The 16,978-nt window shown below is 35.0% G+C and overlaps 1 protein-coding gene and 1 long non-coding RNA gene across 6 annotated transcripts in view; one reads left to right on the top strand and one right to left on the bottom strand.

Annotated features, from left to right (window-relative positions):
* The window catches only part of MIA2 (MIA SH3 domain ER export factor 2), a 91,519-nt gene extending 76,549 nt beyond the window's left edge, over positions 1–14,970 (bottom strand). For 2 of the 4 annotated variants that reach the window (XM_025442611.2, XM_049113088.1), the window contains exons 1-4: positions 14,663–14,970; positions 11,891–12,024; positions 9,389–9,475; positions 5,392–6,580 (exon numbers count right to left, since the gene is read on the bottom strand). In XM_025442611.2, coding sequence (XP_025298396.1) covers positions 5,392–6,580; positions 9,389–9,475; positions 11,891–12,024; positions 14,663–14,777 — 1,525 coding nt within the window. In that variant the 5' untranslated portion in view covers positions 14,778–14,970. Of the gene's footprint in view, positions 1–5,391; positions 6,581–9,388; positions 9,476–11,890; positions 12,025–14,662 lie in introns of those variants that run through there. The other 2 variants (XM_049113077.1, XM_049113078.1) reach the window with 1 other exon arrangement.
* LOC112656973 (uncharacterized) lies at positions 7,012–12,886 on the top strand. Of its 2 annotated transcripts, none has more exons than XR_003134769.3 (4): positions 7,012–7,077; positions 9,873–10,060; positions 10,982–11,048; positions 12,650–12,886. It is a non-coding gene; the product is annotated as an uncharacterized LOC112656973 (long non-coding RNA). The 2 variants fall into 2 exon arrangements; XR_003134768.3 differs by lacking the exon at positions 7,012–7,077 and adding an exon at positions 7,625–7,888.
* Positions 14,971–16,978: the final 2,008 nt, after the last annotated feature.

The raw sequence follows: 16,978 nt of genomic DNA, 5'->3' as shown, positions 1-16,978 counted from the left end.
ACCTCTTTTATATCAAGCAAAAATGTTGAATGATTGAGAAGAATCCTCATTGGCTAGTAATTATAGGATGTTTTATATTTTTAAGTGTGTTCTTTACTAATTTACTAGAGTGTGTTGTATAAAACAAATATAGATAATATAAGTTCAAACTATATTCTTTACATATTTAAGTTATTTTAGCAATTAAGTGAAGATTGACAGTATTAAAATAACATTTTGTGTTTATGTTGGCTCAATAGAAAAGATATTTTAAGTAGAATATGAAAGTAAAAAATTTCAAGATATCCTCATTCAACTGTTAGTAAAAAATGTGCCTCCATAAGTATGCACAAGTATATGCTTATTTTCTCATTCAGACCCAATAACAACATAAGGTTGTGCTGAGAAGTCAGATTAAAATCAATAATAAAATTGTATTTTGGATTTTATTCTTATGCTATGATGTCTGGCAAAGGCAAAATTACACGTTTCCTTTAATTTGGTGATCTCATGGATTCACATATTGCTTCAATAAGTGCCATAAATTTCTGAGAAGGAACTCAAGAAATTATAAATCTTATCACTGCTTTTTTTTACAGAAGTCATAAATCTGTACGGGCAGAGAAAAATCTTATATTATCCAACTGATCATATGATCATTAGGGAAAATATAAGTTTTATTTTGCATTTCAGTGTAACAAGGCTGATAGAGATTTAAATAAAATATTCCTGATTTTTCTGATTTTTTGCTACATATTAAATTTTTTAATGATTTATACCTTTAAATGATAATATACCTGAGTTCAAATTAGAATGAAAATATATATGCATATCTTTTGAGAATCTTCATTTAGAAAGGATTATCTGGGATGCCTGGGGGGCTTAGTCCATTAAGCATCTGACTTTGGCTCAGGTCATGACCTTGGGATCCTAGGATCCATCCTTTAGTTGGGTTCCCTGCTGAGTGGAGTCTGCTCCTCCCTCTTCCTCTGCCCCTATCCCCTGCTTGTGTTCTCTCTCTCTCTCAAATAAATAAAATCCTAAAAAATTAAATTAAATTAAAAGGATTATCCTTCCCCAAAATTAATTGAAAAAAATTATAACTTGAAACCTAAGTCAAAATTTCCCACATTTATATTGTTGGAACATATATCCATGTGCATACCATATCAAATAGCCATTTATTTTAAGATAATTCAATTTTCTTTTTTTTCTTTTTTTTATGATTTACTTATTCATGAGGGACACAGAAAGAGAGGCACAGAGACACAGGCAGAGGGAGAAGCAGGCTACTCGCAGGGAGCCCAATGTGGGACTCAATTCCAGATCCTGGGATCAGGCCCTGAGCCGAAGGCAGATGCTCAACCGCTGAGCCACCCAGGCATCCCAGATAATTCAATTTTCAAACACAGTTTAAACTGATCATTTGATTGAACTAACTAATTAGAGTTAAAGGAGAAAAAAGGTTCTAACCAGTCCTCACCTGAAGTATAGAATTCAGGTAAACTGTGGAATTTACTTCTCAGTTACTTTTTAAGACAATGATAGGAAAATATCAGTGCAGTTCTGAAAAGCAGTATTAAAGATTAGTAAGAGAATTATTTAGTGTCTAATTTTGCGCTTTCAATTATGAATTTAACATAGCATTTTGATACTGTCACTTATTTAGCATTGTTCAAAAGGTAAAAGTCTCAAGTAAGCAAACACATATCAGCAATTTAATAATGCCACCTGTGGACATAAAAGTTAAAAATGAGCAAATGAGGGGTCCCTGGGTGGCTCAGTTGGCTAAGGATCTGATTCTTGGTTTCAGCTCAGGTCTTCATCTCAGAGTTGTGGGATCAAGTCTGGAGGTGGACCCTGTGCCCAGTGCAGTCTGCTGGAGATTATCTCCTTCTCTCTCATTCTCTGGTCCCCGCTCTACTCATGCGTGCTCTCTTTCTCTCTCTCTCTAAAATAAATAAATAAAATCTCAAAAACAAAATCTTAAAAAAAAAAAGGAGCAATCAACTCAGGAGTCTAAATACAATGAGACTATTGTAAACACAGGACTCAAATAGTGATCTACAACATTGTTTAATGGCATTAGGGAAAAAATTTAATTATATTATTAATTACACTTAAACATTTATGTAGCTGAACTCTTTTTAAAATATTGTTTTAACTGGGGGTTCCTGGGTGGATCAGTCAGTTAACCATCTGTTCAGCTCAGGTCATGATCCCAGGGTCCTGGGAAAGAGCCCATGTCAGGCTTCACACTCAGCAGGGGTGCTGCTTCTCCTTCTCTCCCTTTGTCCTATCCCCCCATCTCATGCTCTGTCTCTCTCTCAGTATCAAATAAATAAATAAAATCTTTCAAAACATAAAATAAAATAGTGTTTTAACTGCATTTAAAATAAATACATCTGGGGATGCTGGGTTGCTCAGCAGTTGAGCATCTATCTGCCTTTGGCTAAAAGCATGATCCCAGAGTCCCAGGACTGAGTCCCACATCAGGCTTCCTGCATGGAGCCTGCTTCTCCCTCTGCCTATGTCGCTACCTCTCTCTCTCTGTCTCTCATGAATAAATAAATAAACTCTTTTTAAATAAATAAATAATAAAATAAATACATTTGTTAAGAAAAATAGATACTTCCTATAGCATTTCTATAATTAAGTAACTAATTAAATTAATTTCAGGGTATTATTTTCACATGACTTAAACCTGAGCTTTAAGATTTACGTGAGATACAGATATGCCTTTCTTATAATTGTTTATAATAAACAGAATTTTAAGTCAAATAAAATAATGAAGAACTTTTCATATTTAACTGTACTTGGGAAACTCATTATTTAAATAAGTTCAATTGGAGTATTTTGTAAAATAGTTACTAATATTATAATATAAATAGGGATCCTTGGGTGGTGCAGCGGTTTGGCGCTTGCCTTTGGCCCAGGGCTCCATCCTGGAGACACGGAATCGAATCCCACATCGGGCTCCCAGTGCATGGAGCCTGCTTCTCCCTCTGCCTGTGTCTCTGCCTCTCTCTCTCTCTCTGTGACTATCATAAATAAATAAAAATTTTAAAAAAATTATTTATAATATAAATAATTGTTCCCTAATTTATCTGTTTTGTAAAGACCTATGTCAGTATATTATTGTTTCTTTAAATCTGGTTATTTCAGGTCTCAGCCTTTCATAAGTATTGATTTAAGATCAGTAATTCTTTTTTTATGCATTCTTTCTGATTAAGGCAAATTTTCATTTGGTATTTCCTAAAAGAGTTGTTGAAATTATCTGAAAATTTTGGCTGTTGTACCTATTTCTCCAATAACCAAAAAATAGGGCCTGTGGCTTTATATGAATTCCTTAGTATTCCTTTTTAAAAACAAATTTTACATGACCCCAGGTTATTTTCCATTTAATTAATATCATAATATTTTGGAATAATCTACTTTGTGTATATAGAATGGCATTATCTTTTTTTAGAAACTTATAGGAATTTCCAAATGTTTTCATGAAAGTCCCTCAAAACTAGTTATAATTCCATAAATGCCTTATTCTCATTTGATTGTTCTCCAAGTTTTCTTTTTTTTAAAGATTTTATTTATTTATTTGACAGAGAGAGAGAGAGTCAGAGAACACACACAGGGGGTTGTCAGAGGGAGAAGGAGAAGCAGGCTCCCCACTGAGCAGGGAGATGGATGTGATGTGGGACTCTATCCCAGGACCCTGAAATCATGACCTGAACTGAAGGCAGACACCCAACTAACTGAGCCACTTAGGGGGCCCCTCTCCAAGTTTTCATATTTAGAAATTCTCTTAGCATCACTCTATGAAATAATAAATTCTACTAAATAAATTCTACTAATAATAAATATCAAGTGATATTCAGGATGCCCTTGAGTTTCTATACATATGCTCTAAAATATTTTCATATATCTATATTTTGAGTCTTCTCTATTTCTGGATCTGTTATTGTTCTGCTTTATTTTAGTCTCAGTTATTTACTCCTTTTATCTGCTTTTTTGCAAATATCCCTTTAAGATCTAACACATGTAGGACAAAATAATTTCCTCTTTAGCCTTTGATAATCTAGGACTTTAATATTTTTAGTCATTCAAAAGCATCACACCTACACCTTCCTCCTTTAGAAAAGGGTGAGAATCTAAGTCTACATTCTGGTTAAGGATATTAATTAAGTAAAGAGCTCACATTTTGGAGACTTAAGAAATGGTATATAGTTCTTCTGGAAATTCAAGCAAATCAGCCTTTTTTGATGGAAATAAATGTGGTTGCATCTGAGTTTGCAACATTGTTGATCTCTTCTAATAAAAGGCTCTCTGTCATTCTAGGGTTCAATTGTTCCTGTATTATTGGCCAGTATTTGCAGAGTTTCTAATCTGTCCATCAGAGAGACATCAGAATAGAGATGTGGGAAAATCATGTTATATAATTCTTTACTTAAAATAAAATCCACATGGGGATTCCCCGGGTGGCTCAGCAGTTGGGCGCCTGCCTTTGGCTCCGGGTGTGATCCTGCAGACCTGGGATCGAGTCCCACGTCAGGCTCCCTGCATGGAGCCTGCTTCTCTCTGCCTATGTCTCTGCCTCTCTCTCTCTCTCTGTCTTTCATGAATAAATAAATAAAATATTTTTAAAAATAAAATAAAATCCACTTGTTTTTAATCGTAGGAATTGCTAGACACCTAGACATCTAGATCTAGTAATATCTTCTGATACTCTGCCCTCTTCATTGCCTACTGTTAAGCTCCCAGTATTGAGAGAAAACTATTCAAATATAGTTATATTGGGAAGGTGTTAATGAGCTAAAAAGTTAATGTAAATGAGCAGAAAGAAATCCTCATTTACCAAAAAAGAAAGTCAATGGACATCATCTAATATAGATTAATCAAAGCAGGACAATATAAAGGTTTTATTTAGAAAATAGACATAAATACTAAAGAAATTTACTTAAAAAAAAAAAGAAAGAAATTACTGTCCCTAGGACAGAGGTGAGAGTAGAAATGGACAGAGGGAACAGAAACTACTTTTGTTTAAAAAGGAAAAAAAAAAAGCCTTAGTACTATTTATATTTTTAAACCTATTTACTATACTATTTTGGAAAAAAATAAGAATTTATTGTAAAATACCTTAAGATCTTCTTGGAACATATATGTATCTCCAATCATTCTTTCTCCCTTGGTATTTCATTATATTAAGATCTAAGTCCCACAGTAAACCAGAAAATATTAAAAGGATAATTGATAATGTTGTTGATTATTGAATATTTTGAGAAACATGGATTTCTGGACTTTTTCATCCAATTTGTACTTATAAGAATTAATTATATTTTAAAAACAAATTATATTATAAATATTTTATACCAACCTGACTGTATCTGCCTTTCAACATTATAAGTTTCATATTACCTGTGTGATAATTTTCAGCTGAAAATTCTTCTGTTTCATCATTTTCAATTACATTTTCTTCATCCTGTATCTGTTTAGAAAATGGCAATTCTGTCTCCTTTGAAATGTCCTGGAAGTTCCAGGGGTTGTCAAAATTATATAGGAACTTTTTAAAATATGGTAAGGTATCAAAATCATCCGTGTTCTCTAAGACTCTTTCTGTGTCTACTTGATCTTCAGTTTCCATACTTTTTATTGTTTTTATTTCTTGTTCCGTATCAGGGTCAAATTTACTTGTTGGAGGATGTTCGTGTTTATCTCCTCCACCTCCTTCTTCACTTTTTCCATCATCTGATACAATTTTATGTTCATTGGTGTATACAAAGCCTAGCATACCAAAACCAAAATCAAACCAACTTGGCCTGAGAATTGAGGTATCATTGGCAATTATGTCTTCTTTTTCTGTTGATATTTCTGTGCATGGAACTGTGGGTTCTTCCTCAGATGATATAGAATCAAGAACATCTTGTAGTGGTGGATTGCTTTCTTTAGGCAATAATTCAAGCCCTCTATTCTCATCTCCAAAACCTAAATAACTTTTAAAACTACCCCCAAACCAGCCAGTGGCTTGAGGACTGATAATGTTCTCTGATTCAGAATCTACTTCAGATTGTTTCTTTGGCAATGAATAGAATTCCAGTTCAGGTTCTTGCTTTTGTTCTGTTTGGTGTTTATCATTATTTAATTCCTCCAGGTCATTCCCATCTTCTCCTGCCATTTTTCTACTTTGAAATGAACTTTCTTCTAGAGGTTCAATAACTGATTCAAAAGTCTTTCCTTCAGCTTGTTCCCTTCCGAATCCAAACCATCCTTTCACTTCAGACACAGTTGAGGATGGCAGGATATGATCCACTTCTGGAACAGAATCCTCTTCCATACTTCCAGCTTCTACTCCTTCCCACTCTTTTGATTCAGTAGTACTTCTGATATCTTCAGGAGCCTCTGATGCTGGAAATTGATCTTCAAACCAAGTACTTTCAGAAGGTGAATAAAATCCAGATTCTGTCTGAAAATCACTGTCATATACACTAGATTTTTGGTCCTTATCTTCTTCATATGGATGTATATTTTTGCCATCATCATTGCTTAATTCACTGTCTTCATTTTCAAATGAATAACTTACTCCAAGAAGACAAAGAAAATCAGATTCCTATAAGAAAAAAATTGATTCTAAATATACTAAATATACTAAAATTCCTTGTTTCTCCCTAAATCATTTAAAACAGATGACTGATTTTCCCAAGACCATACAACTAGCTTAACAGCACAACAAAAACTAAAACCAGATCTCCTAATCTCCAATATTTATATCACAACTAACTCAGGGTCAATGATATTAATCTAAGTGAAAATTCAAGCTTTGAGTATATCCTGAAAATAAACTCTTGATGAAAAGGCATACATGTCCACAAAATCTTGCTTTTTTTAAGAGTGCATTGAACAGACACATGCAGCTGTTTGGTGAATTGAGAGAGGGGCATTTCACAGCACATGGAGACAGCTCAGACAGCCCAGAGACTCTAAATCATGAAGGCCTTATTAAAATTTGCACTACAACATTTAAACTTCTTTTATTGTATAGAGTCAACTGTGGTGGGGAATCCTCTTGTTCATCTCAGAACAACCAGATCTTCAAGAAGAAAAATGGTGAAGTTAATATTTTTTTTAAATTTCATTTTAAGTAGGCTTCATACCCAATGTGGGGCTTGAACTTATGTCCTGGAGATCAAGAGTTGCATGTTCTACAAACTGAGCCCGGCAGGTGCCCCAAGGTTGTTATTTTTTAATCTGAAGGTATGAAACAGTGATCTGTGCTGTTTTTTGGATATGATCATTATGAAATGAGAATAAAGTTCAGAATTTTTAAAAAGTAAACTTCAAAATTGAAATTTTACAATGTTTTGGGGTCTGCAGTATAGTAGGTAATTGAGAACAGACTCTGGAGCCAATTGTCTAAGTTTAAGTCCTGACCCTGCCACTTACTAGCTCTATGAACTTGGTTGAATTATATGTCCTTTCTATGCCTCAGTCTCATCTGTAAAATAAGGATAATGACAGTACCCACCTTATAGGGGTGTTGTGTTGTGAAGATTAAATGAATGATGTGCTTAGAATAGTAACTCTGTTACTATTAGTAACTAATAGTAACTCTCTGTTACCACTAGCCTAACCTACCCCAAGTTACACTACCCCAGGTAAGCCACTAATGCCTTGCCTCTATTCAAGGCAACTCTGAAAGGCCATCCCAGATTCAGAGTTCCTTATGGAATCAACTGAGACTTTTGTTGCAACTGCATCACAGTTCAACTTCTCTGCCCAATTTTGCTTCTTCTTTTGCTCCCTCACAGGTGTTATTCCTATGAGTACTCCCCAGTAAACCTCTTGGGTGCAAAGGTCCACCTCAGAGTCTGTTTCCCAGGGAACTTGACCTAAAAATGTAGGGCTTACATTTTACATGGTAAGTATGTGCTTACTATGTGCTGTGCACTGTGCTAGGTGCTGAAATTCTATAGTAAACAAAAAGAAAAAGGTAATGATGAATTGTGATAAGTGCAATGGAGGAAATAAACAGGAATCTGTTAATCTGTTAATTACTGCATCTTAATCAAAAGATGCAGTAATTCCACAAGAATCATCATGGAAGGCCTCTGTGTGGCACCAATGTTTATGGGCGATGTAAAAGATAAGAGCGATGTAAAGGATAAGAAGGGACTAGCTAAGTGAAGAACGTGGAGAAAGCATTTGAACCACAGGGCAAAGCCTGTTTGGGTTTCTGGGCTGGGAAAATGTTTTGCATGTTCTAAGAACAGTCAGTAGGCGAGTGTTGGCCAGGAGCATAGTGAGTGAGGGGAGAGCAGTATAAGAGAGGGTCATTGAGATGGAGGTTGGGGACAGGAGCGCAGATCGTGTAGAGCCAGGGTAAGGAATCAGGGCTTGATTCTAGGTTCATTGGAAATCCATTAACAGGCTTTAAGCCAAAGGAATGACAACTGAATTGTTTGTTTGTTTTAGTTTTGTTCCTATGAGATCCATTGCTGTTTGGAGAATAAATTGGAAGAGGACAAAACTAGGGGCCAGGAGACCAGTATTGCAGTATTCTAATCAAAAGATTATGAGGTTGGGCTATGGGGAGAGTGAAGACAATATATTCCAGTTATATTTTGGAGATAAACTTACAGGATCAATAATTATACATTAAATTAACTGTTAATCTCAGAATTTATGCTGGAAAAGAGCCAGATAATAGTTTGTTTGACTAGGCTGATTCACTTTTTATTGACCTTTTTTTAAGGTAAGTTGCCTTGACCTGGAATTTGAATTAAATGGGCTAATCAAACTTACATATTGAAAAGTCATCTTCTGATTCCTTTTCTCATTATCAAGCCCAACATTATCAAACCCAATATTATCAAGCTTACTTAAAATTCAACAGAAAAAGAAGTTGTACAGATATGAGACCTGAAAAGAGTGATGGGAAATAAATTTTGTCCCAGTAGGATAATAACCTTAGTAATAATATCTAATACTTCTATAGCACCTACTAAGTGCTATTCTATATACTTTACATATGTTCATCTTTTCCCAATAAATTTATGAAGTAGCACTGTATTATAATCATCATCCTCATTTTACAGATTAGAAAATTAAGGCACACAAGGTCACAGTCAGACTTTGAGCTCAGTCCAGAATCCATGATGCTCATAACCACTACACTCTACTACTTTGTAAATTTTTCAGAAAGCAATATGCCTGTCATCAACCTTGTCTTACCTAATTTTATTCACATACTCAAACTACTCCTAGAGTGAGTTCTCAGACCAATTTTTTTTTCAGACCAATTATTTATGTCTTCACTATACAAGATACTTAACCAATGGACATTTATAATACTACAGAAAACTATTTTAGCCAAGAAAATTTAAGTTTAATTAACAACTGAAATGTTATTAATACTCACTTTAGTTGATATCTGAACTTCCTCAGATATGAATACCTCTTCAATCTGGACTGCATCTCTGGGAAAGTATCCAAAGTCCTTTCCTTTCTACCAATATGAAGAATAAAGATTAGCAAGGAAGAGTGATCAAAGCCATAATAACACTAATTTTGCCCTATATCCTTGGCTTTCATCTATCACAAATCACAAATATAATTAGCTTTCACTTGCCATCTAAAGGAAAGTGAGTGAAATCACATTCTTTTTTTGAAAAAAAGAAAAGATTTTATTTTTAAAAATCTCTACACCCAACATGGGGCTCAAACTTACAACCCCAAAGACCCAGAGTCTTACGCTCTACAGACTGAGCTGGCCAGGTACCCCTTATTCCAAAGAATAGCATTATTTTGAGGGAACAAAGAGCCAAGTTGTAAAATGCCACTTTTTCAAACTTCTGAGGGAAAGCCATATCAATACTGATTTTCTTCCTTTCTATGTTTGCCAGGGACCTTCCTTATCCAGGTGGACCACAGATTTACACTGTAAACCTAGGATAGCAAAAGGCAAAGGAATGGTGACTGTAGCCAAGCTAGACAGAGCTGTGACATATTCAGCATTTTCAGGATATCAAAATCAAGTAAGAGGTTTAAACTCTGAAGAGCCAAGATGGCTTCATCAAAACAGCAAAGATCTGTAAGTCCTCCTGGGAGAATCTGTCTCCATTCAACTTTTCTGGGGCTACCTCAGTAATAGGGATCTTCTCAATCCAGTTTAAGTACAAATAGGGTGTCCCTGAGAGTGAAAATTTCAGTCCATTTTCTATCCCTGGCAAAGTCCTTTGATCCAGGGCCATTACACCTTAACTATGATTCTTCTAGCTCTATAGTTGCTGCAGCTATTTGGAAATTCATAGTCTGTGGGTAAATTCTACAGTGTGGTTTCTTAAACAGCTGCTTGCCTGGACTAAACACCTAGTGTACAAAACTAAATATGCTTGAAACGTCACGCTGGTTCCACACATTATATGCTGCTTCTGTATGGAACTATCATTTTCACACTTGGTAAACAAAAAAGAATGCTTTCTTTTCCTACCATGTCATTTTTCTTAAAGCTGCATTGTTTGCCTCTAATGTGTTCAAAGATATACACCAGCATATTTAAGAGACCATAAGCAGTAAAGAATCTTGGGAACTACAGAAGCCAAATATTTCTGGCCATTGACAGTCAGGGGTTCAGTTGTACAGACCCTGATGCTAAAGAGCAGGATATGTCCAAACAGAATCTGCTCCTTCAAATAGGGATCATGGAGGTTACCCAACAGAAAAATCTTTTGTGCGTTCAATATGGAAATGATGTATGCATCAGATTGGTCATACTCGTTCAGTTTGGGAGTAAAATTGCTTATAGCATCTTTTCATTATAAAGCATAATGATAGAATCAAAGATACAAGTGTGTTGCCAACTAAAAACATTTATCATTAATTTTCCTAGAGAGATTATTCAGGCTTCTAGGAATTTCAGTATAATAGGATTTGGGGGTCAAATAAAAGATTCTCCCAGTTGTTGTTGTTATTGTTGTTTTTCATGAAAAATTCATATACCTTGCTTCTCTAGGCTACGCATCTCTCCGAGATCTCTTCAATAAGAACTCCATCCTTGGGGTGCCTGGGTGGCTTACTCAGTTAAGTGTCTGTCTGCTTTCAGCTCAAGTCATGATCTCAGGGTCTTGGGATTGAGCCCCACATTGGGCTTCCTGCTCCACAGAGAGTCTGTTTCTGCACTCCGCCCCCTGCTTGTGTGTGCTCTCTCTCAAATAAATATAATCTTTAAAAAAAGCTGTCCTTTATTTGCTCAGAAAGACATGTTTTTCTTTAAATTAACTGAAACTTCTAAGTCTCTCTTAAACTTAGCCATTGGCAGCACCATGGTATCACTGATGTTGCCTAGACCTCCCATAATCTCCACCAGCTCCTCTAAAGTAATTTTATTCTCCAAGTAAATATAAAACTTAACTTCAAAAACTATGCATGCTATGTAAAAGTAAATTCAAGACAATCCTAGTTCTCTGTCTCAACCAGGATGCCTTCCCCAAATACTACATTTAAAGAAATTCTGGAACTAAGACTGAATATGACCATTTTTTGTTTGTTTAAATGTGTTAAGGATAGAGTGCCTAGGTGGCTCAGTCAGTTAAGCATCTGACTCCTGATTTCGGCTCAGAACATGATCTCAGCGTCATGAGATTAAGCCCACACGTGGCACTCTGCACTCAGTGGGGAGTCTGCTTGATGTTCTTTCCCTCTGTCCCTCCCCCAACTGATGCATGCACTCTCTCACTCTCTTTCTCTCTCTCAAATAAATAAGTATTTTAAAAATATGTTAATGGTTTTTAATATATATCACATATATACTACATATGTAAAGTGCTTTAAAATTATTAAAGTTCCTTTAGAGATGAAAAACAGGTATTCTGTACAAGCTAGTCATTTATTCTACATTTAATTTTTAAGACTAGATACTTACACTTCCTGCCCATAGATCTTCCCTGTCTCCTGCAAGTTTAACATAAACGGATATCTCTTCTCCTTTAGTGAAATTCAGGTATCGGCAGTCAGGTCCTCTGTAATCTCTCATGGCTAAGACTCTGCTTATTAAAGCTATGTTAACATATGAGGAAAACACACAATTTAAATTAAAATGTTATTTCTCCCCCTCGCATCTTGCCCTCCTCCAGACTATCCTATGTATTTCCAAATGCTAATTTCTTCATATCATATAACACCTCAAAAACCTACATAGACTTCCCACTGCACCTAGAATCAACTCTAAGTTCTTTAGCTTGGTATCCAAGGCTATACATAACCTGATCCTCTTCTTTATTTAAAATGACTTCCTCTTACTTCTTTACTGTCAAGTTCATCTATCCGTTGTTCCTGGAATATGTCATTATCATTCTTCTCAGAAAAGAAAAGGTAAAGATAATTCATTTTCTTCCTGGCACCTACCAGAGTAACCCCCTTATCTGTGGGGGATGTGTTCCAAGGCTCCTAGTTCCAAGTGGGTGTCTGAAACCACAGATAGTACTGAGCCTTATATATGCTATGTTTTTTTCTACATATACACACATGTAATAAAATTTAATTTATAAATTTGGCACAGTAAGAGATTAACAACAATAACTAATAGTAAAATTGGATAATTATAACAATATACTGTTATAAAAGTTATGCGACCAATCTCCTTTTCTCAAAGTATTTTATAATGTATTTACTCTTCTTGCAGTGATGTGAGATGATAAAATGCCTACCTAATGAGATGAAGTGAGAAACATGAAGTAAGCACTGTGACATATAGTTGTGCTACTACTGTACATCAGAAGAATCATCTGCTTCCAGACCATGGTTGACGGCAGCTAACTAGAACCATGGAAAGTGACCCATGGATAAAGGGGACTACTGTATATTCCAGGCATTATGATAGCTGTTTCATACCTTTATTTTATTAAATCCCCAAAACAGATTTAAGGTCAATAATCTTTTATCAGTCTGACAAATGAGCCTATAACCAAGTCAGAAAGTAGGTCACACACCTGATAAATGGTAGAGTCAGATTTGTACTGAAATTATTTTCACTGCAATATCTGCCTTCCATATTCTGTGCTTTTTCTTTCTGTTCTTTTCTAAGTCTAGAAGCCCTTCAATCTCTCTCCGTAGTCAACTCAAATCCTACTTCTTCTATGAGACATCTCAAGTTGGTCCAATCTATTCTGCCCCTTCTCTGAACTTCAATATTACCTATTATCCTTATATTGTATCACTATTTATCTTTCATGCTGACATGTCTTGTCACCACTCACTAGAATGAAAATTCCTGGAGGTCAAGAAACTTATCTGACATTTCATTTTATTCCTCTTAGATACATAATCCTACCCTTCCAGACCCAGCACATAATAAGCCCTCAATAATTATGATCATAACCACATATACTAGGCTTAGCCCTTCAATACATAAAGCAATATACATACCATATTACCTATTATAATTATATTGACATATGTTATGCTTTTGTTTAAGCCATACAATTACAGTTAACATAGCATTATAAATTACTATAAATTTGAAGGTTCTCTTTCCATGTTTCATGTCCGGCCCTAAGGAAACTAAAATGAAGTTGTAAAAAAGGGGGAGAAAGATTATTACTATTACAAAACATCATCTAGTAAATCTTCTTTATATATCAAGTTATATATCCAAATGATTAAGAAAAATGTTTACTATAAAAAATCTACTTATAAATTATTTACATTTCTACTAATAATATTTTGCATTTTAATTTACATGTTGCAAATCAGAAACAATTCTCACATACCGAAGAGCTAGAACATATTTAAAACAATTATGATACTATTCATCTTGCGCCATAATGCTAATAACAGAAAATAACTTCTTTTTTTTTAAGATTTTATTTATTTATTCATGAGAGACACAGAGAGAGAGAGAGAGAGAGAGAGGCAAACACAGACAGAGGGAGAAGCAGGCAGACAGAGTCAGAGGGAGAAGCAGGGAGCCCGACGTGGGACTCAATCCCAGGTCTCCAGGATCAGGCCCTGGGCTGAAGGCAGCACTAAACCACTGAGCCACCTGGGCTGGCCCAGAAAAATAACTTCTTACACAATAAAATGAAAATTAAGTTTTCTTTGTAAAAGAGAAATTTAATATTCAAGGATATAAATAAAATTATTTACTTCTAACACTGATTTCAGTATTTTTACATAATAAATGAACGCAGAAATGATTAATATTTGATAAAGTGTATACAATAAATCATGGTGATACAAGGTAAAAACATTTTTAGAAAACTCATAAGAATCAGAAAGCTCTCATTGCAAAATAGAAACTAAAAAATATAAGCACTTCATAAATGAAGAATTATCAAATGGCTTAAAACCTTTTTAATACAAATCAATACAAATCAATTCTAGCTATCTTAAAAAATTGTAAGAGCACGGATTTGCTTTTAAAGCCTGAATTAATATCTTTATAATTTCTGATATATTTATGTATCAGGCCGATCTTTGCCCCTTGATACACTTACATTAAAAACTATTATAAAAAAAAACTATTATAAAATGCTTTCCTTCTAGCATTTTCTTTTTATAGTGAAGTATATTTTATAATTGCAAATATTTCTAAATGATATTAGTGCTCATCTCTATCACACAGGTCCACAATAACATGTCATTTCAGAACCTTAGCTTAAGAGGAAAAGAAGGAAAAAAAGAAAAGCAAACTTACTTTCACATTCCAAGTCACCACATTTTTTTAAGTCTGCCAGCAGTTTTGTGCCCTCCAGACATTTTGTCAGAAAAATTACCAAAAGGAGGGTTCTGTGAACTCCAAGCTCCGCCATGCTAAAACAAGCAGGAATCCCAAACAAGGTTTAAACCAATTGTTGAGGCCATAGATACGCCAGCCAAAACAAGAGTTACCCCGCGCTCTCTACTAAATTCAAGAGAAAAAGTTTTGGTTTTTTTTAAATCCCTTGATAATTACGTTTTTCGATTGGTGTTTAGGCTTAACTTGAGGGGCAAATGCTTTCTGTTCAGAATCTGCAGTGTCAGGTATCCAGATAATACATAAGGGTTTAATAATTAACAGAGGTTTTTAGTTGGACTCATGGCTTATAAAGGTGACCCATGGAAAACCATCTCACTTAAAGGAAACTTGCATTCAACAGGACAGTTCTTAGGCCTCCACAAAAAAAGTAGTTCATCTCTTTATGTTAAAGTCTTTAGATAGATCAGTCAATCAATACAAACTGAGTATTTGCTGCATGCAAATACCAATATCAATGGAGAAAGTATATAGTTATGTGTAGGAGTAATAACATATTAAAAGCATGGCTTTGAAATATGATGAAAGTTTTCTTTTATTTTTTTTTGAAAGTTTTCTTTTAATACCACTTTCATATTTTAAAAATCTTCAGTGATACTATGAAATTTAAACCTGTACTTGGTTAAAAATGTGGTAAGCATTTCTTATGTTCTGGGTGTTGTTTTAAACATTTAAGTATGTGATCTCACATCAGCTGTCTAAAGTAGGTGATATTATCATCCATTTTGCATATGAGGACACTGAGGTACATAGAGATGGATTAAATGGATTAAATGTCCAAAGTCACATAGTGAGTAGAGAAGAAATTTAAACCTAGGCACTGTGACTCCCCATACTCATAACCACTATGCTTTACCACCGAGAATCAAGTCATCTGCCACAGAATGATGTCTATCTCCATCTGCAACAAAACTATTCCAGAAATAGCAAGTATAGCATTATTCCATGTATTTAAAAGTGTATGCATTTTCTTGTCAGTAGAGACAGAGATCGAAAGAATCCTTCCCCATACTGTGAGAGTGTATAGTATTCTTCCAAGTGTGTTCCCTTTCTTCTTTATACTTTTTGATATTATTTCCCTTTTTTAAAAAATCAGGGACAGGGATCCCTGGGTGGCGCAGTGGTTTGGCGCCTGCCTTTGGCCCAGGGCGCGATCCTGGAGACCCGGGATCGAATCCCACGTCGGGCTCCCGGTGCATGGAGCCTGCTTCTCCCTCTGCTTGTGTCTCTGCCTCTCTCTCTCTCTCTCTCTCTCTCTCTGTGTGACTATCATAAATAAATTAAAAAAAAAGAAGCAAATATTAAAAAAAAATCAGGGACATATTAAAAAGAAATTAGCAAGAAAATAAAATTGGGGCCTACCTTGTTGTAAAATAACAATAAAGCTATCAAAGTCACTTTATTTAAAGGTTATTGCTGCTTAAAAGGGAACAAAGCCCTATATTGGGACACTAGATCTCAGTAGATCTGGGGAAACCACAGTTGTCCTATTTCAACCTTGAGAAAGTATTTTTCTAACTCCTTTGCTGTATCTTTTCTCTGTATTTGGCCATGCCAGTGTGCCTGGTTTGCATAATACAGCAGTTGTATGACACCACACTCCCCTCTAGTGCCTGATATAAACTAAACAAATATCTAGCACCCCAGCAAGCTAAATGAAGGACTTTTGCTTTCAGGATCCAAAACAAAACACACTGGGTTTTTGTTTGTTTGTTTATTTTCCAAAAACAATAGTCAGTAAGAAGTTCCCTCTCTCAGATCAAAGATTTTTACATCTTTAGAAATAATCTGACAGCATGAATTTGAAGATCGTTTGGCTTGCAATCAGAACACTGTATAGTTGTACACATGACCACTTGAGGTTAGTTTCTTGAATACTTTTACAAGTCTATAAACTATGTTGTCAAAGACATTTAATTCCTCATCTTCAAAATTTGGAACACAATTATTTGCATAATTTATTTTTTATTTGCATAATTTATAATATCAAATCAGGAATAATAATATTCTTTTTCCTTTTTGTATTCGATATTAAAGACATTAGAGTTAAATTCTGAACTAATTATTTTAATTTTTTTTAAAGATTTTATCTATTTATTCGTGATAGACATAGAGAGAGAGAGAGAAAGGCAGAGACACAGGCAGAGGGAGAAGCAGGCTCCATGCAGGGAGCTGGATGCGGGACTTGATCCCAGGTCTCCAGGATCAGGCCCAGGG

This window comes from Canis lupus, chromosome 8 (assembly GCF_003254725.2).
Source record: "Canis lupus dingo isolate Sandy chromosome 8, ASM325472v2, whole genome shotgun sequence".
NCBI lineage: Eukaryota > Metazoa > Chordata > Mammalia > Carnivora > Canidae > Canis > Canis lupus.
Note: the sequence above shows the minus strand (reverse complement) of the source record. Positions and strands in the feature narration are given on the sequence as shown.